The sequence below is a fragment of the Melospiza georgiana genome, chromosome 7 (genome assembly GCF_028018845.1).
Source record: "Melospiza georgiana isolate bMelGeo1 chromosome 7, bMelGeo1.pri, whole genome shotgun sequence".
Classification (NCBI taxonomy): Eukaryota; Metazoa; Chordata; class Aves; order Passeriformes; family Passerellidae; genus Melospiza; species Melospiza georgiana.
In genome coordinates this window covers 38,886,411-38,908,159 of record NC_080436.1, presented here as the reverse complement: position 1 = coordinate 38,908,159, position 21,749 = coordinate 38,886,411, and the positions used below count along the sequence as shown (strand labels likewise).

The window sequence follows — 21,749 nt, the reverse complement described above, 5'->3', positions numbered from 1 at the left end:
TCCCCACTATGGTCCCCACAGTGTCCCACATTGTCCCTACCGTGTCCCCACAGTGTCCCTACTATGTCCCTCACAGTGTCCCCACAGTGTCCCACATTGTCCCTACCGTGTCCCCATAGTGTCCCCACAGTGTCCCTACTGTGTCCCTCACAGTGTCCCCACAGCGTCCCACATTGTCCCTGCCGTGTCCTCCCTGTATCCCCCACAGTGTCCCTACTGTGTCCCACATTGTCCCTGCCGTGTCCCCACAGTGTCCCCACTGTTTCCCCTACAGTATCCACACCGTGTGTACACAATGTTCCTGTTGTGCCCTCGCAGAATCCTCACAGAGTCCCCAGTGTCTCCCCATACTGTCCCCACAGTGTCCCCACAGTGTCCCCACTCTCTGGACAAGCCATTGGGTTTGTCTCCTCAGCGTGTTGGTCAATGTGGGCTTAAAGAGTTCCAGCCATGAAAACATCAGGAGGGTTGACAAAAATCCAACACTTCAGAAACAAACTTATGCCTGTGCAATTTTATTTTTTTTTTTTCCCAGAGCATCACAGAATATTCAGGGTTGGAAGGGACCTCTGGAAACCATCCAGTGCAGCCAGGGTCACCTGGAGCAGGTGGGTTTGGAATGACTCTGGAGACACCACACTCTCCCTAGGAACCTGTTCCCATCCTCTGCCACCCTCATGAAAAATTCTCCCTCATTCTGAGGTGAACTCCTCATGTTTTAGCTTACTAAACTCCTTCATCACTCTTTCCATCAAAAACAATGTCCTACAACTTGGAACTTAGTAACCCCAAATTCTCACCTTGACAGAGCCTCAGTCCTCTGCCCATCCAGAGCTTCCTGCATTAGTCTGCAAAACCCTCCATCAAAGACCTTTAGTACCTCAAATATTTCCTCACTTCCATTCAATTTTGACACCCTGAGACCAAGCAGCTGCTTCTCTCACCTCCACCTTAGAGCTCTCACAGGAGTTGTCAGTGTTACCTTCTGAAATAAACTGAAACCCTTACTCAAAACTTCACTTTTTGGATCACTGTGCCAACTCTACCTAATTTCCATTTTTTTTAATTTGAAAAAAACACGTTCAGTCTCTGAATTGCCTTTTATTTTTAGTTAGCTGCTGTTTTTTTATTTACATGGTTTTGTATAGCAAATACAACTGCTGTTCGTGACAAACACATGATTTACAAAATGAAGAATAAAGAATTGTGTCAGCTAGAGAGAGAGAGAGAAGGAAGATGAAACAAGCACAGGAATACACAGGAGGGAAACAGAAGCAGCAAGAACATTGTGTTCATCAGCCACAGACACAAATTAGCTTGGGAAAGAGATCTGGAAATTGTATTAACTACTGCTATGAAAGCATCAGGTAAGTGTTCAGTCATGTGAACAAATGAAGCTTTAAAAACAAGAGAGAAGGAGCAGAGAACAAAACTGTGATAGACTGCACTTATTTATAATTCCCTTAGAGTATTTTTATTTTGTAAGACAGGCAATTCTTGCCTTGGGTTAAATTTAACAGGTAAATATTGAAAATTGGTATGGTTTAGCTTAGAATTTATAATTCATCACCGTTTTAGAAGCAGCCAAAGTTCCCAGACCCCAGAGGGGTTTGGTGCCCCCGAAGGAATTGGGGGTGAGCTGGCATGTCAGGGTGGTTGTGAGCTGGATTTCCCACCTGGATGCCATCAGCTGGCACAGGTGACATCCCTGGGACAGGGACAGGCAGCTCCTCCTCCAGCACTTAAAAGCCACCACGACTTTGCTCCTTCTGCTTCTGCAAGAACCTGGCATTTTACACACTGCTGGAAGACTTTTCCTCCTTTCAGTCAGCACAGCTGAACAATAGATAATAACAACCTTTTCCCTTTGTGTGCATGTTCTGCTCTTTTTCACTACTTAAATTTAAAAAAAAAATACAAAAATGGAACATATTTACCCTCCAGGTGGCTCTTAGTCCTAAACTCATCCCATTATTTTATTTCTACAAGCAATGCAATTTTTTTTTAAAATTATGCCCTGTAGGGTACAGAAGGGGTTTTTTATGTAGTCAAAAAAGCCATTGCACAGAGCTGAACATGGGCAGAACTAAAGTTTCAGCTTGCATTAGTTTAGCTTTAAGCCACAACCATCCATCTTTTAGGCACATAATCTGATCTCTTCTACTTGTAAAATATTATAGGCTTTCTGAAGAATTGCAGCTGTAAGAAAATTAGGAGCTGTAACTCACCTGTAAATAAAATAATTTACTTTTCATGCACAAATCAAGGAAACAATGTCTCAAACAAAATTTATTTGTTCAATACCTGAATTCTGACTCATCTTCATAGAGATAATGGAATCGAATATGCACATTTGAGCAGTGGATTGACCAAAAATCCTCAAATTTAATTTAAATTTAGAAATGTCAGAGCTGTATAGGCTTGGGGGCTTTATCACATCCTTGCTTTTGCTTCTGCTTCTCCATAGTGACATTGAACACAAGGAATCCTTGTTCTCACCGTAGCTGCCCAAAGCCTGGCATGTTTCTGCAGATTCTTGCAGATTTATCCTGTTTATTTGTTGGTTTGTGGGGTTTTTTTTTCCCCCTAATACTTCATATTTTGCTGCATTAATCTTTTCCAAGCAAAAGCATCACTTTTGGATGATTATGTCAGTATATTATTGCAACATAATCCAGTAGGAGCATGTACTACTTCTTTACTCTGTCTGTTACCTTTTAAGTACAACAAGTATTAAATAAATTAAAAGCTCAAAGAGTGCAGAAACAAATTCCAGAATTGATAATGGCCTCTGCCAAGGCACACTGCAGGGTGTCCAAAACCTTCACTCAAGGTGTTAAAAGAGAACTGGAATTTTTAAGGTGTTCTGTAAATGCACACAAATAATCAGGATATGGGGTGTACAAAGATTCATCTCCTGCAATGTGCAGGCTCAGGAGGTGCAAGCAGGAAAGCCATGCTGACAATCCACCAAATATTTGTAAATCCCAGATTCCAGCTCCTTACAGAGGGGTTTGATCTCATGTTTAAGCAAATCCTGACTGGAAGGAAGGCTGGAATTAGCCAGGAGCTGGCTTAGTAACTCCAGCACAAGGGAAAGTGCTGAGCTTTCCAGGAGATCCATGAATGGACGAGGGGAGGCTTTTTAAAGGTTATGAAGTCCTTCTTTCTCCCTGTGTCTGAGAACTCTGATTGAAGTGAAAGGAACCTCTGTCCTCTTCATTTCAAAGGGGGTTTTGTCAGGAAAAAAGAGCTTGATCAAAGTGGCCAGCAAGCATGCTTAGTGCCTAATGCTCAGAGTTAATGTATCATTCCCAACCATTTCTATTTCCAATTATTCCAAGGGTTTAGGGAAGTGGCAGCCTGTGCATTTTCCCCTCGAAGGTCACCCAAACCTATCAGCCAAACCCTGAAATCCAGTATAGAATAGCTTCCTGGGAGATTTAAAGCTCTGAATGAAAATTATAAAAGTTGAAAACGGAGTTAAAATCTCAAGCCCGACGCCAAATAAAACGAAATAAAAGGGCAGCTATGAAAATAGCAGATTCCCTAAATTACAGCAGGAAGGGACAGTGATGAAAAGCAGCAGGAAGCTCCTGATTTGAGAGATTTGTATCAAAACTATTTGTGTCAAGAAATGGGTTTAAAATGACAGGGAATTGTGCTTTGTGTGTGGAGGTTACCACAGCTCTCTAAAGGAACCTGCTGCAGCTGTTTCCTGTGCTCTAAAATCTTGGATTCTGACTCAAAAGATAAATCTACTCTTGGCTGGGCTCTTTTACAGCCCAATTCAACAAGTGAGTTACCAGATATGAAACCAGAGGAATTTGGGGTGGAATTCTCAAGTCAAACCATTGGGCACCTGCAGGAGTGCAGCTCAAACCCCCAGAAATGTGGGTTTTACCACCAGGAAAAAGGCAACTTTACAAAGCAGGGACCAGTGAAGAAAATAATGATTATGAATGGAACTAGAAAAATATTGTTAAAATCAGTACCTAATAAAGATGGTATTTATTCCCTTTAACTTTGGAAAATAAGAGTAGAAAGATTTACTCAATTGTTACTTAGAAAAACATAGCAGAGAAAAATCATGAAAGCCAAGTTTACAAATGTATGCAAATTTATCCCAAAATCTCCCACCTCAGAAGGCAAACACAAGATAATTCTTTTTTATTTTTTATAAATCAGTGCATTTTGAGGAGCTGGGAGCTCCCCAGCTTGTATCAAAAAATTACAGGAACCTCCATCCATGGAGCATTGAAAACTTTTCATTTTTATTCAGATTTCAGAAGCCAGAGTGAAGGACTTGCCATAAAGAGGACTCTGGAAAACTCTGTGCCAGAGGTAAGAGATGCTCCCTTTCCTCCTCAGAGCTCTGTAGTTCTGGATTTCAGCACAAGGGTAGGAGTGGGGCTGCTTTCTAAAAATTAGTTTTCAAACAACTGAAAAATAATAAAATCACAGAATCCCAGAATGGTTTGGGTTGGAAGGGACCTTAAAGGTCATCTCATTCCATGGGCTGGAACCCCTTCCACCAGATAAAAACAAGAAATTAGGAAATACACCAAGGGTACTTTTCATAAAAATAAAACCCACCTCAAAGCTCACCTACAAAACCCCCCCTGACAATTGCTGTCTTCTGGATTAATGGCCTGGATTTAACAATTTTTCTTCCTGATTCACAATGGCAACATTTTCCCTGCCCACCTTGCTCTGAGGTTGGTGTCTCTGCTTTGTGCTGATCTGCAGTGGCAGTGTGATATGAATGAAGTGGGAATGTTTGAGAAAACCCTGCAAACCCCAAAATTCTCCCCAGCTGGGGTAGGACCACGGTGAGAACCATTTCCTGCTGTGCAGAAACAACCCAGGTCTCACTCCTGGGAACAATTCCCTGGTGCCAATTGGAGTCAGGGGATATTTCCCTCAAAAGGAAGATTTTACTTTTATCTGACTGGGATGCAAATCACAGGGAAGCTTCTTGTCACTGGTGTGGGATCAGTGTCACCTCTGCTCTGGACTTCCCCCATTGCCTGCAAAATGGGGCTGAGAGCCTCCACAGCAAAACCAGAATCTCTCACAGCGTTGCTGGGCATCAGGAAACACAAATATTTGCTGGGCTGCAAGAGGAGTCAAAAGGAAAATGAAAGTGTTTTGTGGCAGTGAGGAATGGAGACAATGTTTGCAGTGCTCTGTGCACACTTTTGTAATAACAAAAGGAAGTTTGGAGCTGTCCTGGGGAGTTATGCAACCAACATGCAGATTTAAAGATGTATTCAAGCTTCACTTTGCTGTACTTCCTTGTCAAAGGGTTTTTTTTTAAGAAAATAGCATTGAAAAAAGCACATTTAGTGTGCAGACAGCAGTCACAGCAAAGCTGACACAGCATTCCCACTTGCACTTTCATTCAGTGGGATCTGCTGCTCCCAGGTCTCCATAAACACACAAATGCTCTGAGTCTCACCTTCACAGCAGCTCCTGCTTCCTCTGGGAGCCCTGCTCAGCTCAGGAATTCCTTCTCAAATAAAGGCAAGAGGGGACAGCTTTGCCCCTTGGCACATCCAGCGACTTCACTCCTGTGCTTTTGGGTGAAAACCTCGGTGGAAGGGGCAGCAGTGAGTTTATTTTGGAAGCTGGAAAGGACTTTGAGCTTGGAAGCCACTCCTGGAGTGGCAGGACACAGGGAATGGCTTCCCACTGCCAGAGGGCAGGGATGGGGATGTGGAGAAGGAATTGTTCCCTGTGAGGGTGGGGAGGGCCTGGCACACTGCCCAGGGAAGCTGTGGCTGCTCCTGGATCCCTGGAACTGTGTGTTCCTTGTGTCCCAGAGCAAGACCTGCTCATAAAATTCCTCTGAACTTCCCTAAGAAAGAAAGGAAGGAAAGAGGGAGAAGTGGGAACTGAATTGTGGCCATGGGGTAGAGCAGACAGGGCAAGAGGGCACTGGTGAAAGTGAGGAATGGAGATTCCTTTAAATCAGTTCTGACATGTGAGCCTTGGAGGACTGAAAGTGAAAATCATGGGTTACTCAAGGTAGTGACAGGGCGAGAGGACAAAATTTTCAGCTGTGCCAGGGCAGGTTTAGCTGGACATGAGGAGGAATTTCTTCACACAAAGGGTGTTGGACAGTGGAAGGGGCTGCCCAGAGAGGTCTGGAGTCCCCATCCCTGGAGGTGTTAAGGAATGACTGGATGTGACATTTTACAAGGTGGTGATCAGTCAGTCGTAGGTTGGACTCAATGATCTCAGAAGTCTTTTCTAATCAAATTGATTGTGTGGTTCTGGAGTATTGGTGGAATATTTGTGGCTCTCAGGGCACAGCAAGCACCCAGCCTGCAGAAGGCCAGGTCCTTGGGAAGGGGGCAGGATTTATGGGACAGCCAATGCAGAGAAGAGCAGGAGCAGCTGGAACTTCAAAGAGATCTGAAGAGGTTCCCAAACCATGTGGGACCATTTCTGTGGAACCTCCACAGACTTCCCAGAGGAAAATCAGGGAATGTCACAGGTGTGGTGGGAATTTTTAACCCTGAAATCCTAAATAATCCTGTGAGAGTACAAAAGAGGACATTGGTGCTTCTGGCTACTCCAGGTATAGGAAAAAAATCTTCCAAGACAAAAGAATGGCTGGGTTTGGTAATGTTTCTGCAGGTACCTGAGTTGTGTCACCAATTAATCATTCTTGGAAACAAAGGAGGAATAAAGGAGTGGAAAATAATGCCATTATATAATAGGAAAATTGCATCAGAGTTTCATTCTTCAATTGAAAAAAAAGCCAGTTCAATAGGTAGGTTTTCAAGGCTCCCAAATTAATCCATTCCCTCTTCCCCCAAGTATTTGGTGGTTGGTTGTTAATTAATTTCTTTGCACAATTCTCTGGATTTTAAACACACAGGTATTTTGTGAGCTTTTCCTGAAGTCACAGGTTAATCCTTTTGAGGAAAATACCCATAAAGCTGCAAAGAGCTGTAATCCCAACCTGCCTGCCTCATCCAAACTCCACTTGCAAGGGACCAAGCAAGCAGTGACCTCACATCACCTGGGTCACATGAAAACATTGCAGCTTGGGGAGCTGTGGTTGCATGCCCAGCTTTTCCTTTTTCCTTTTCCTTTTCCTTTTCCTTTTCCTTTTCCTTTTCCTTTTCCTTTTCCTTTTCCTTTTCCTTTTCCTTTTCCTTTTCCTTTTTCCCTTTTCCTTTTCCTTTTCCTTTTCCTTTTCCTTTTCCTTTTCCTTTTCCTTTTCCTTTTCCTTTCCCTTTCCCTTTCCCTTTCCCTTTTCCTTTTCCGCTGGCACCTCTTCAATAACAGCTTGTGTTCTGCTCCATCAGCAGCTGCAGGGGGAGCAGGCTCTCCCTGGGACAGGACAGCCCCAGCAAGGCTCACCATGGAGCTGGGAGTTCCTGAGGAGCAGCTCTCAGCTCTCAGCTCTCAGCTCTCAGCTCTCAGTTCTGTGGGAGAGCCTTGGTGGTGTTTGAGCAGCACCTCTGGAGCTTTTCCATCTCAGCTGGGATGGGAGGGAGCCCTGGGCTGATGGAGCATCAGGGAGTGCAGGATCACTTTGCCCATGGGTCCTGCTGTGGTCTGGCTGCACTTTGCCAAATTGCAACTTGCCAACCTCATTTCCACGTTTGGCCTATTCCCACGGACACATCATCATTCAGAGCATGCTTGGAATATATTAAATTCCTTTTTTTTGTCTTTTAGCCATACCTGTAATGTGTCAGTGCTTCCAGGGCTCATTTCACATGAGGCAGGGAGGAGCTGGAGCTATGGATGCATCCAAACCCTGTTTCCATCTGCCATAATTTATTACAATCTATAATTTATTATAACCATCCCCACCTCAGTTCCTGCTCTTCCTTTAAATATAACTTCACACCTTTTATTTTCTGCCCATTTTTGGGAAGTGTTTTATTTACGTTGTCTATTTTGTGTTTAGATTTTAAATTATAATTTCAGTAAATTCCCCTTCTCCTCATTCAGGGAAAAATGGCCCTGTTAATGTAAAGGGCCATATGGTGTCAGTTTAAAAGATTCAGTGCAAATTTGATATTGGCATAGGGATCATGCAATGTAAAAAAATCTTTGGGAAAGGTCAAGCTGGTGTCAGCAGTGCAGAGCAGAGGCTGTGGTGACACTGAGCCCTGTGGGTGGTGGTGGCATCACTACATCCAGGGGGTGTTTGCTACTCCAAATCCTCCCAAAAGCCAATATTTAAAATTAATTTATAAATAGACTTTAGAAAACAAGTTTAATTTAATGTATATCTAACAATCCCTTTAGATCTGTTGCTGACAACATAAATTCATGTTTTAACTCAGAATTAACAGAATTTTTCATTCTCTAGTTTTGCTTTGACAAGTTTGCAATATAAATCCTATCTATATAAATCTTATGGGCAAACTTTCCTGAATGTATTTTAAAAGTATCTTATTTAAGCAAGTGCTTAATTCGAGCATGACATGTGATTTGCCAAACAAACTTATGACTAAGGCAACACAGAGTGAGTTCAGTAGGACCAAAATTTGCTCCAGTGTGATTCATCAATGAGTAAGAGTGATGTTATCTGGAGTTTTAATCTAAGCATAGATTTGAATAATGACCTGAATTTTTTGGAAGAGCAGCTAGCTAAGCAAGAAAAAGGGGGGAAAAATCTGTAAAGAATTCTGGGCTTGATATCACCACCTATTTTCAGCTGTATGAGTCAGTGAGCCATCACATGGATTTGCACAGAAATATCAAAGCAAATCCCACTTCAAACCCACACCACTTCCCAATATATCCCCTCACTCATCGATCCCAGCAAAGCAGGGAGCGTCTGTTTGTCTGAAATAAAGGAGAGCAGGGCTCCAGGAACAATGAACTTTCTCAAAACAAAACCTTGAATTTTCTCTGAAACTGCTGCCCAGGCTGATTTACCAAGGAGAAACAGGCAGGCCAAAAGTGCCACTTGCTGAGCTCCATCAGCAGAGCCTTTCCAGCGTGTGCAGAGACCCAGGGAGGGAAATTGTTTTGCAAAATTGCAAAAAAAAAAAAAAAATTGTCTAAACTGACAGAGATGGCAATGTGTGCAAATATTCTTTAATAACAATGATTGAGAGAGCTGCAGCTGCCATGCAGGACGTGAAATCTGACACATTTCTTCAATATGAGGAGCTTATTGGGATATAAATGTGAGCAGCCTCTGGATCCAGGGGAGGAACATCATTTGCAGGGGTTCATATTGAGAGACATGAGGGCAATTATTTGCTCCAAGAAAACATAACTCAGTCTCTTACAGAAGAGTTCTGCTAAGCCCCATCCTAGCAGAACATGAAGCTTTGACAGGCTTTCATTTTTTTCCAGAATGTTCTGCAATGTTTTGCAAGTTGCTGCCAGATGTGAGGTCCTCTGGAAATTAAAAGAGGGATTTAGGCAATATTTTAATGTGATATTCAGAACTGCAACACTGGCACGCCAGAAGATGAGAAAACCAGAGTTCTGTACTTTTATTTCTTTTATTGACCAGAAAATCCTCTGTGGGTTTGTAAATCCTGCCACCTTAGGACATCCTACACGTCTCCAGTAGTTTATAATACCCTATAGCTGAAGATTGTTAGGATTCCCACTAAAAAGAGGGTTTAGCTGTGAATTAACAAGCAAACAAAGAGGAGGAATGGAAAATGACACTGGGTCATCTCATTAGCTGGCAAGGTGGGGATCAGCCACAGGTTGGGCTCAGCCTTGGAGATCTCCTCCAGCCTCGGTGATCCTGGGATTCTGTGATTCTTCCTTGCACAAGTGGAGTGTGATCTTTGCTGGGAGTTCCTCAGTGCCAGATGGACCAGATCAGGTGTTTATGAGATGTTCAAGCACAATTAGGAGAAATTCCTGCTTTAGGGGAAGCAGGGCAGGAAAGCTCCTATTGGGATGGCAGAGTGGGACCTTAAATCCCATCCCAGTCCCACCATGGGGACACCTTCCATGATCCCAGGTGGCTCCAAGCCCTGTCCAGCCTGGCCTGGGACACTTCAGGGATCCAGGGCACAGCTTCTCTGAGGCAAGGATCCACAGCATTTGCTGTGGAAAAGATGCTTTCAGAGCCCTCAGGAGATGGGAAATGTGAGGAAATGGATGTACCACGTTATTCCATCCCCCACAGGTTGTTCAGCTGGAGCTGCTGTTTGCAGTTCTGCCTGCAAATCCATTTCTCTGACTCCCATGGCAAAGTCCCACCCTCAGTGAGGCACATTCCTCACCTGGAATGGCCCAGGGAAGTCAATCCCCATCCAGCCACTCCTCCATCAGGGCACAAACCTTACGTGCCTTCTTGTACAGCAACATTCATTTTACCTTCCTTCCTTTTAGATCAATATTTTTTATTCTGGAAATCTAGTGCCACATACTAATTCTAGCTCTTAATATAATGTTTGTGAAACCAAAATCAAATCTGATTGACTGGGAACAACCAACAGACAGTCTACACACTTCAGTGGATTCCAACAGGAGCACGAGCTCCAGGTATGGCTCCAGATGGTGGAAAGGGATTTAGGAGAGGAAACAGGCACGTCCCTGCTGAGATACTGAGAGGTGAAATCCTGCTCCTCAAACTCCAGGGGTGACAAATCCCCCAGTCTGGCTGCTCAAATGAGCAATGATTGCAGGAAAAATCACAGGGAGAGGAGAGGAGCAGGGAGAGAGAGAGGAGGAGAGGAGAGGAGAGGAGAGGAGAGGAAGAGGAGAGGAGAGGAGAGGAGGAGAGAGGAGAGGAGAGAGGAGAGGAGAGGAGAGAGGAGAGGAGGAGAGGAGAGGAGAGGAGAGGAGAGGAGAGGAGAGGAGAGGAGAGGGAGAGGAGAGGAGAGAGAGGAGAGGAGAGAGGAGAGGAGAGGAGAGAGGAGAGGGAGGAGGAGAGGAGAGGAGAGGAGAGGAGAGGAGAGGGAGAGAGAGGAGAGGAGAGGAGAGGAGAGGAGAGGAGAGGAGGAGGAGAATGCCTGGCCTGTTCCAAGGAGAGGGAAGTGGTTGCTGGTTGGAGAGGCAGCACTGCTCACAACATCCAGAGGGAGAGGCCTGAACAGCCCCCAGAGCAGATGAAAACCAAAGCTGAGGTTGGAAATCAGGAGACAATTGCTGCTGTGGGGTGACATCCCAATCAGAACAACAGGAGGAAAAAACTCAAATATGCTCTGATGGAGCTAAAAATCTTCCAAGGATTATTCAATGCTCTGCTGAGGCTTCCCTACAGGCAGAGCCTTTGCAAGCACTATTTTGGGGCTGGAATTTTTGGGGTTGAAGCAAAAACATTTTGGCCTCAGTGATGCAGAAAAACAAACAAGGTTTTCCTCCTGGCACCGGGAGCCAGAGCTGTGGAGCAATTGGGAAAAGCAGAGCAGTGAGATTGAGGGGAGAAATAAATTTCCAAATGTCTTTGGAAGGCTTTGTGGAATGGCAATCCAATTTTCACGGAGCATTGAAGCCCTGACCCCAGACGTGTGAGCAGGGAAGGTGTGGCAAGAGTGGCTCGCCAGGGTGGGGGTGGGAGCAGGGTAAATTTAGCTGGGTTTGTTTGGAGATCAGACTGTGCTTCTCACACTCTGCTGAGGAGATGCTCCAGAAAAGCTTCCAAACACCCCGTGTTTCTGAACTCTCCCAGAAGTTGAATAGGTGCAATTGTCTGCAGGGCTGGAGGAAGAGGTGCTCTCATATTTCCAACAAAAAACAGATCGTGTGCAACTGGAGTTAAAAGCAGCAATTTCTGAGCCAAGCAAGCTTTCAGCTCCTGGTTATTTACCTGATTTGAGGGGTCTTGATGCCCTTCAGCAGCACCACCAGCCCGCTGATTGGAAAACAACCTTGCTCTTTAACTTTCCTTTTTCTCAGAAGCAGAAAACTTTGAGCCACTTTACTCTTTCTTTGGGTCCAGAAACATGTAGAAGGGAACATGAACTTCTGATCAGCTGTGCCTTACCAGGGCTTGGTTTTATTGAAGAAAGAAGTAGAAATAAATTTCTTTGAGGATTAAGAGGTTAGAAATTAGGAAGTCGCTAACTGAGGGGAAATTTTTAAGAAGTCTTATTCCATCTTTTAAGGATCATTAAAAAAGACCATGAACCACTCCCTGGACATGATAACTAAAGGCCATGTAATCAGTTACAGCTCTGTAACCCATCACTCAACCACATTTGGGGAAAAACACTGAATTTGTTCATTCAGAGCAGCTGAAAAGCTGCACTCAGGGAGCCTCCCCTGATGTCTGGGAGGAAGGGATAACCCAAATTTCCTGTCAATGGGAACTGGTGGGGCTGAAGGAAGGGAGCACAAAACCCTCCTTTCCTTTCCTTTCCTTCCTTTCCTTTCCTTTCCTTTTCCTTTCCTTTCCTCTTTCCTTTCCTTTTCCTTTCCTTTCCTTTCCTTTCCTTTCCTTTCCTTTCATCTTTCCTTTCCTTTCCTTTCTCCTTTCCTTTCCTTTCCTTTCCTTTTCCTTTCCTTTCCTTTCCTTTCCTTCATCCTTTCCTTTCCTTTCCTTTCCTTTCCTTTCCTTTCCTTTCCTTTCCTTTCCTTTCCTTTCCTTTCCTTTCCTACTTTCCGCTCTGACCAACTCCTGGAACAGGGATTTGCTCTTCAGAAAACACTGGACTTCTCTGAGATGTTCATCTCCTATAAGTTTTAGGATCCAAATCAATAACCTATTCCACTTTCATTCAGTAAATAATTGTGCTCATTTTGCTGCAGCACCAATGATCCTCAGGCCACACTTCCCTCACTCTTGCTGTTTAATCCATGATTTCATGAGGCACTGAAGTCATCCTTATCAGGCAGTTAATAAGAGGATCCCTGTCAATAGCTAATGTCAACATCTTCCTCTGGAAGCTAATTAATGGAAGTGCAGCATTCCCATCCTTTGGAATATGGCTCAGTCAAAGCTCTGCCTAACAAAGAACAAGAAATCATCACAAAACATGCAGAGGTGCTTTGGGCTTTGTTAGGAAATGTCCTTTGTCCTTTGGATATTTAGGAATTGCTTAATATTAAATTATCTTTTAACAACTGCAACTCTTTCAGCCTCAGGGCTGGAAGGTGTTTTTAACCTCCCACAGTGTTGCACAGAGAGGTTTTCACAAGGCTGAGGCCCTGACCAGGTGATGGGAACGCTCCTGCCATGGCAGGGACATTTGCCCTGTCCCAGGTGCTCCCAGCCCTGCCCAGCCTGGCCTTGGGCACTGCCAGGGATGCAGGGCAGCCCCAGCTGCTCTGGGCACCTGTGCCAGGGCCTGCCCACCCTCACAGGCAGGAATTCCTCCCCAAAATCCCATCCCTGCCTCAGTTTGGAGCCATTCCCTGCTGGTGTGACACAGGCACAGCACACACGGCTCACTTCGGGCACAGCCCCGATAACATCTTGTTGTACACATTCCGTAATTAATTTTAATTTACTTAATTAAGAATTGAGTCTTTGGGGAAGGAAGATGAAAAAGTTCCTTCATAAACTGACAATGGGCAATTGTTGCCAGCTCCTTATCCTGGAGGCAGGGGGATAATGGGAGCTATAGAAATCCTTGGGCAGATTGATGATATGGATGTGATAGGAATCCCCCGGCGCTGGCACAGTGATGGCACCTCCTCACTCTTCCCTCACCATTCCCCCTCTTCCCCAGCAATTCAACTCGGGTTCAGCACACAGGAAAAATAAAATTTCTCAGCAAAAGCTGATTTTCATTTGAAGACTCACAACCTGGGATGTTACAGAAGTGGGCATGGATTTAACCCTTGCCAGTAAAATCAACCCAACATTAAATCAGAGGATGACAGAAAGTGAGGAAATGATGTTAATAAAATTTGAGCGTGGAAATTCCCAATACTTTTCCCCGGCATCCATAAAAATAAAATGATACAAAAGAAATCTGACAGATGTAGCATCATATGGAGTTGCTTAATGGCAACGCTCAGCCTTGCAAAAAAAGATTTACAGCCACAGCCACTACTAAAAGTTGACATTTGCATTGAATAATTCATCATTTGCTGCTTGCTGGGCTTTGTTGCCTTTCTTTTATTCCTCAGTGATACCAGCTCTGCTCTCAGCAAAGCCAATCAGTTCCAGCAGATGCAGATATTTTGTTGTTACTCCCAAAGCTTGACTCTCCTTTTAGCTAAACCTGACTTAAATCTGCCCTGGCCAGGACTCCCTGCCTGTCCCAGATTTGATTTGCACCATTACCAGGCTCCAGCCTAATTCCCCCACAAGCATCCCAAGCATTTTAACAAGGATCACATGTGCCCTGGACATGTGTTTCCATGCCTCACATCAGCACAAACTCCTGTCACCTCCCCCTTGGGATGGATGCAGCTGAGGAAGCTCCTGATCCGAGGGTAAAAGGTGTTGGGAGCACAGCTGGACCCCACATCTGGACAGAAACTTGGTGAGCTGGCTGCAAAACCAGGAATTTATGGGCAATTCCATAAAAGTCATTGTCCCCTTGCTGATTTTAGGGTGGCAAAAACCACATTTATATTTCGCCAAAATTTTAAAATATATTTTAAAAAATTATAGTGCATTTATTGATTTACTGTCTAACAATTTGCTATCTATTTTTTATTGTTGTCACAACTAACTTGTAAATGACAAAGGTTTATTCCTTCCCAACACCCCATTTGTTATCTCCTGTTTGTTGTTTTGATTCATGAAATTCTTAAGGCCAAGTCTGGGAACTACAGATTGTCCTTTTGATCCCAATTAAACAAATGTGGGAAAAGAAAAGGAAAAGGAAAAGGAAAAGGAAAAGGAAAAGGAAAAGGAAAAGGAAAAGGAAAAGGAAAAGGAAAAGGAAAAGGAAAAGGAAAAGGAAAAGGAAAAAGGAAAAAGGAAGGGAAGGGAAGGGAAGGGAAGGGAAGGGAAGGGAAGGGAAGGGAAGGGAAGGGAAGGGAAGGGAAGGGAAGGGAAGGGAAGGGAAGGGAAGGGAAGGGAAGGAGTTTTTTATTTTTCAGATGTAACTCTTCCCTTTTTCCTTGGAAGCAGAAAGCTCAACCACATGACTAAGAAAAGATAATAACCCCCAAAACGTTGTAATATTTATGACTTTTTCTCTCTATAGAGAAAAACCATTGAGAGAAGCAAGAACTTATTTTCCTGGAAGTGGAAATGAGCTGTGTTTCTGCTGGGAGTTCAGAATTGCTTCTCCTTCAAAAAGGCCTCAAATGATTGTGGTTTGATGAGACAGAAGCTTCTGCAGTGGCATGAAGGGAATGTCTGTTCTGCTCCTGTTTGGTGCCTGGAAAGTTGGTTCCTCTCAGCACAGACCCTGCAGCCCCTCTGCCACCTGCTGGGGGTCCAAGTGAAGCAGAAACCAGCTGGGCAGGAATTCTGTGGTTTTGTGACCCCAAGAATTGATCCCTCAGATATTTAGGGAATTATCAGTGAAGGATTTACCACTTACCTGCACCATGGACGTGGGTGTGGCTGGAAAAGCCTTTGCTGTCCATCCCATCTGTACCTGGTCACCATCCCAGAGCTCAGCCCAGCATCGCTCACTGGGATCAGCTCCTGCCTGAATTTGGAACTCCTCACCCTGTGCCAGTGCTTCCCTGGGACTTCTCCCAGCAATTCCTCAGGATGCTCCTGCTCTTCCTTCCCTGCTTCATCCAGTGTCAGTCAAAACCCTTCCCACTTCCCAGATCTTTCCCAAAGCAGGAATTTCCAGACAGTGCTGCTCTAAATAGAATTTTTTTCCAGTTGTAAATCCTACCCCTTATCTCCCTTTGGGATGACACTCAATTACAAACCAACCCTTATCTCACAGCAGGTAAAAACGTGAGAGATGGAATCTCTCCAGGATCTTCTTTCACATGGGGGATTCCAAATCAAATCTTGGATTTTTTAATTATATTTTTTTTAACAGAACAACAAAAAACTGCTTTAAAGTGTTCACAGCCAAGACCTGGCAGAGGGAAATGAGGGCTCTGAGCTCCCAGTGCTTTATACAACACAAAGTGTCAGCATTCCAGGCTGAAGGAGAGGCTGTAATGCAGGATCACACCAGGCTGGTGGGAATTTTGGGAGCTGTCCAGGCATTTATGGCATCACCAGCAGCCCAGCCCGAGGCTGGGCAGTATCTGAGGAGACACAAGAGCATGGAATTGCTCTTCATCCTTGGGAGCACGAGGATAACCAGACGCCAGGAGCAGGGCAGGAGTGCTTGGTGGGGTGTCTGTGGCCTTGGAAGTCCCTGCAGCTCCCAGGATCGTGGCCTGGGGATAGAACAATTTATTTTTGTAGGATTTTTTTGGTTTTTAGCTTCCAAGTGTTTTCCAAGGTTTTAGCCTCCAAGTTGTATCCCGGTGTGGACGGTGAGTACTGAACTGAAGGAATGTTTGAATTGCTGGAACCTCCTGCTTGGAGCTCTGGGTGTTTTGGGGCAATCCTGGCCCCTGGAGGTGCAGCTGCTGGCTCAGAGGGGTGGGATGGGGAGGATGGGAATGCCTGGGATGGGATCCTGGCCGCTGCGAGCAGGAGCCTCCTCCAGCTCCCCAAACTTACCCATGGGACGCGGCGCCGACGCCTTCCAGGAGCACACAGACCACGGGCAGGCAGTGGGAGCTGCAGCCTGAGCTGGGAATTGCCTTGGCTCTCATGGATTTACCTCACCCTCACAGCTGTGGGCTGCATTTAATTCCACAGCGGTGCCCGGGGCCCCGTTTAAGAGCGGGCATCCCATCGTGGCACCGAGCAATCCGTCGGAAGACAAAGTCCCTGCCCCGAAGAGAACAGCACAGGAACTGTTTTTTCTGGTGATTTAATCATAATATTGACAACTTTATCAAAAATTACAAAACTGATATTAAAAAAATTCTCTAATTCTTAGTAAGACTAGAATGGGTTTTTTTAAAAAATAGAAAAGCACTTTTATGCTACGGCTCTTCTGGAATTCTCACATTACAACCCTACATAGCAAAATACAAACTGTAGCTAAGAAAGGTAATTCAGTCCTAAGGTAATTCAGTCCACCACGAGCCCTCTAATATCTCTAGACCATCAAACTCAGGGACTCCAAAAGGATTTCACATGACTTATAAACCTTCTGCAAAGATGATTTCGGAAAGACCTTGGAATTTGAAGTTTCTCTTAACCCCTAAAACCTTAGACTGTGAGGATAACAGACCTGGGACATCAGAGGTGGGGTGGGTTGTTTTTTTTTTTTCTTTTTTAAAATTATTTTTAAACTATGTGGATATTTTTTTTTTGTTTGCAGCTGATACCAGCCAGGAAGTTGAAAATACGAAGGAAATCCATCGAAAGAAATGAAAATATTTTTGTTTCGTTTCGTTTCTGGCGTTCACACAACGCACCATAATAGAAAGAGGAATATTTCCTTTAATTTGAATGTCATCTGAATGACTCAACCACATTGTCACCCACTTAAGCAAAAGAAAGCATAATAAATAAATAAATAAATAGACAAGAATATGCAACACTTTACATCCTCAAGGAATCACGGCGTTCCCTAAATCTACCGAGGTCCTGATCGGCGTCGTGGGCTCGCTGTACTCAGCCACTTTCGGGTGATTGTGCCATGGTAATGACAAATCCAGTGGTGTTCCACTTTCCACAATGGAGTATTATTTTTTTTGTGTGTTTTTTATTCCTTTTTTTTTTTTCTCCACCTTTTAAATATAGGAATTCTCTCTTAAATTAGAAAGTAGGCAAAAAGTATTTTTTTTTTAAATTTTCATTTTTAAGTCTTCTATTAGAAAAAATAGAGATTTATTAAACAAAAAATAATAAGGTAGAAAGAAGGGTTGGGCCTCCATCAAAAAAGTAGATTATGCTTTAATGCAAAGAGAAAGAAATGGCTCTATGGGCAAAATTCAAGTATGAGTGACCAGTTTTTTAATCGTAAAGTCGGTGCAACATTTCTTAAAATGTTACAACACTGCATGACCTGTAATGCTCACAATATTTACATTAACTGCTTACATGAAACCATAAAAACTCTAAAAGAGAGAAAAAAAAAATCGGTATGGACCGAAACAAACTACTCCTAGCACCCACATCAATGCCATTATTAACCGAGGAAATCAAGTGCACGAGAATACTTTACATAATCTTAGGGATGTAAAGTAAAACAGCGGGGAGGGAGCACAGACCTAAGGGCCCAAGGAGACACAAACTCAGCTCTGGGACACGAAGCAGAGGGAGGAGGCAAAGGGAATCCCGAGGGAGAGGGGCTCCAGCGCTGCCCACGCGCGGATGGGACGGGAAGAGCCTGGAAAACGGGAGCTGGCAGCCCTGAACAGCTCCGAGAGGAGGAGGAGGAGGAGGAGGAGGAGAGACAAATGAACCTGCCCGCGGAAGGGAGCCCGGGACAGGAGCCCGCCCGGGAGCCCCGAGGTAGCTGCGTGCCCAGCACCGACCCCGCTGGCCAACGCTGCCCTGGGCACACAGGAAAGGAAGGAAGGAGCCCCATCCTGAGATCCTGGGATCCTGCGCTGCCCGGGTGCTGATCACTGCCAGTCCTTGGCCACAGAGCCACAGGGATCGGGGACAAGCAGGTCTGAGGTAAGCGCTGCTCCCGGCCCCGGGGCAGGAAAAGCTCCCCCAGGGCTGGGAATGTGGCTGGGATCCTCTGGGGAAGCCTCGGCACCAGCGGCACCGGCCGTGTGAAAAAGAAAAATGAAATCAAATGGAAAGAATGTTGTGCTACACTTCCGTTCGTTAATTTTATAATGGCTCATAGCTTTAGACTTTTAAATCTGTAGTGTATTAATTTTTTTTTTTCTACATATGTTTCACATTTCTCACTTAATATAACATAAATAATTTGGTTAATAGATTTAACCTGCGCATTTCAGCCACATTAATATATATAAGAATCTGTTAATGGTATAAATAATTCTTTTTAAATAAAATAAATCTGATATGTTACATAATACTGATAAAAATTACTGCTGCTAATAGTTTTGTAAGCCACCCTTAACTTTTTTTCTGCTTTAATACTGCGAGATGGATCCTGGGATTGCTTTTCCCGGATGCTGCGGAGCGTTGCCCTTTCATCCTGCTGCCAAACCCAAGGTAATCACCAGCAATCAATCCTGACCACTCCTGAAAGCAGGGCCTCTGCCCCCTTCCGAGAAAACACCGTGTTAATGACGTTAGATAATCAAAGCTAATTAATCTAGGGGGTGGTTGGAGGGGCTCAACGTTAGGGGGGATCGACTCTTTAGTTCCTCAGGTGGCTATGAAACTTCTCCTACAGAAATGGCTGACTAAAATAGTCCCTCTACTCTTTTTTTTTTGTGATTTTTAATCAAATCTACAGCGTTCTACGTTCAAAGCTAAGTAAATAAAAACGCAACCGAGGGGTTGCAGCCTTGGAATTGTTAATCAGAGCTGTGATCCCACATCCCGCTGGGAATCTGCGAGGCTGCGCTCTCCTAAAGGCCTGAACTGGAGTCCAGCACTTCCAGGCAAGGTTCATTCCAAACAGACAGAGCAATGAACACTCAGTGGCGTGAAGTGGATGTCATAATTAAGGTATTACATAATCATGCCTTCTCTCTGCTGTTAAATACAAAAACAGCATCTTTTACATTATCATATAAAAGCATTTAGGCTGTATTTTTATTTATCACTTTACACTGGTAGTCTCTTGTATGTGTACTCAATAGAAACCAAAGAATTTTGTACACTATTTTTTGTACAATAAAAGATAAAGTGTGCATTAGGTACGCTTGTACATGACAATATTGTACAATATTTACAGTTCAGATATCACCATGAAATTCTGTATTATCTATATACACAATGAAAATTTCTCAGAAACATTTGGACTATTTCTTATAATCACAATTTTTTTAGTATTATAGAAAAAAAAAAATTTCAGTAATCATCTGACATTGTTACTGCAACCTTTCACGATTTCTGATTGGCTTATCCAGCAACCTCTATCCCTCCTAAGCACCCCAAATGTGGAACCCCTGCTCCTCGTGGTGCCCTGCCATGGCAGCGAGCTGTCTCCCCAGAAATACTGACAGAGCCAGTCTGGATCAATACCTACAGATAGACTCATGTGCACGTTCACTGTGATAAGGACTGGACCAGTAACAAAGACATTCAATGTTATCTAGAGATCTTCCTCCTCTTGAGTTTTGGAGGCTTCACTTGTCTGTCTCCCTGCGGGATTTGGTGGACCTGGAAATAAGTATATGCACAAGTTAGCAAAGGAAGCAGTCAGAGACATCCAGGGGCTGCAGGAGGGCTGGCAGGAACCAGCTCTGGGCATTTCACAGCTACACAGAATAAAGGGACTTCAAAGCTCTGAGAGAGGAAAAGGCTGATTCCATAACCTGAGCATCCCAGACCCTGGAGAGAGGCAGCAGCTGCAGTGGCTGGAGAACAACCCCTTAATCAGGGACTGAAACCCTCAAATCAGGGACTGAAACCCCAAAATCAGGGAGTGAAACCCCAAAATCAGGGAGTGAAACCCTCAAATCAGGGACTGAAACCCCCAAAATCAGGGACTGAAACCCCAAAATCAGGGAGTGAAACCCCAAAATCAGGCACTGAAACCCCCAAAATCAGGGACTGAAACCCCAAAATCAGGCACTGAAATCCCAAAATCAAGGACTGAAACCCCCAAAATCAAGGACTGAAACCCTCTAAATGGGGACTGAAACCCCCAAAATCAAGGACTGAAACCTTCAAATCAGAGACTGAAACCCCCTAATCAAGGACTGAAACCCCCAAAATCAGGGACTAAAACCCCAAAATCAAGGACTGAAACCCTCTAACTTGGGACTGAAATCACCAAATCAGGGACTGAAACTCCCAAAATCAGAGACTGAAACCCCCAAATCAGGGACTGAAACCCCCAAATCAAGGACTGAAAACTTCCTGATTGGGGACTGATCCCAAACTGCAATAATGGCATATTTAGTGACAAACCTTCACATATTTTATTGAGCAGAGTGATAGAAGGTGGGGAGAAGACAGTGAGAAAATGCTGGAAATGGGAAACTGGGGAAGCCCAGCTCAGGACTGTTATTAGGAACGAGGGATGTCCAGGAAATTCTGTGTTTAAAAGGAAACATTCAATTCCCAGCTAGGGTTGGATTGAGAGCCAAAGTCTGGCACTGCTGGCTGCTCAGGGAGCAGCAGCAGGAGAGAGGAGGAGGAGGAGGAAGGCTGGGCTGGGGTGGAATTCCACCACCATCTGTCGGCAGCAGCTGCACTCCCAGCACAGGAACCAACCTCAGCTCCATCCCCTGACACTCCTGCCCCAGTGCTGTGCCAGAATTCCCTGCTGGAGCTGAGATCCTGCTGCACATCCTTCACCACGCCTGGGGCTGAGCTGCAGGAGCTGCAGGGCACCAAAAGGAGCTGCTGATTCCCTGCGAGTGCTTCCAGCAATGAGAACCCCCATGGAAAGCAGCCTGATCCCAAATTCTGTGCCCACACAATCAAAGGGTCAGCCAAGGCACTGCAGCTCCACTTTGGTGCCAGAACAACCAGAGCAGCAAACCCAACCAAGAAATCTCTGCTGCTCCCAATGCCCAGAGCAGGCAGCTTTAGATACTCCTGGAGTTATGGATGGGAAAAGGTGGCAGCAGGATGGGGCAGCCCAAACACCCATCCCAAATTTATTTATTACAGACCAACAATCACCTCCTGCTCTCCTTGTCCTTCCAAAGGAGGGAAGCACAACAACATTGTTTTAAACCAAAGCTCAAATCCCAATTTGTCAAAAATTCAGTTTTAACAGAAGATCTGGTTGAGTTCTTACTTAAAA

The 21,749-nt window shown here is 44.5% G+C and overlaps 1 protein-coding gene and 1 long non-coding RNA gene across 2 annotated transcripts in view; one reads left to right on the top strand and one right to left on the bottom strand.

Moving 5' to 3' along the window:
* The first annotated feature begins 520 nt into the window (after nt 1-520).
* On the top strand, nt 521-17,437 carry LOC131085483 (uncharacterized). Its single transcript, XR_009114650.1, has 3 exons — nt 521-608; nt 4,283-4,344; nt 17,214-17,437. It is a non-coding gene; the product is annotated as an uncharacterized LOC131085483 (long non-coding RNA).
* Nucleotides 17,438-17,828: 391 nt separating this feature from the next.
* MBD5 (methyl-CpG binding domain protein 5) overlaps nt 17,829-21,749 on the bottom strand; it is a 128,423-nt gene continuing 124,502 nt past the window's right edge. Inside the window, exon 14 of the mRNA XM_058027718.1 lies at nt 17,829-20,152. Coding sequence (XP_057883701.1) covers nt 20,081-20,152 — 72 coding nt within the window. The 3' untranslated portion in view covers nt 17,829-20,080. The remainder of the gene's footprint in view (nt 20,153-21,749) is intronic.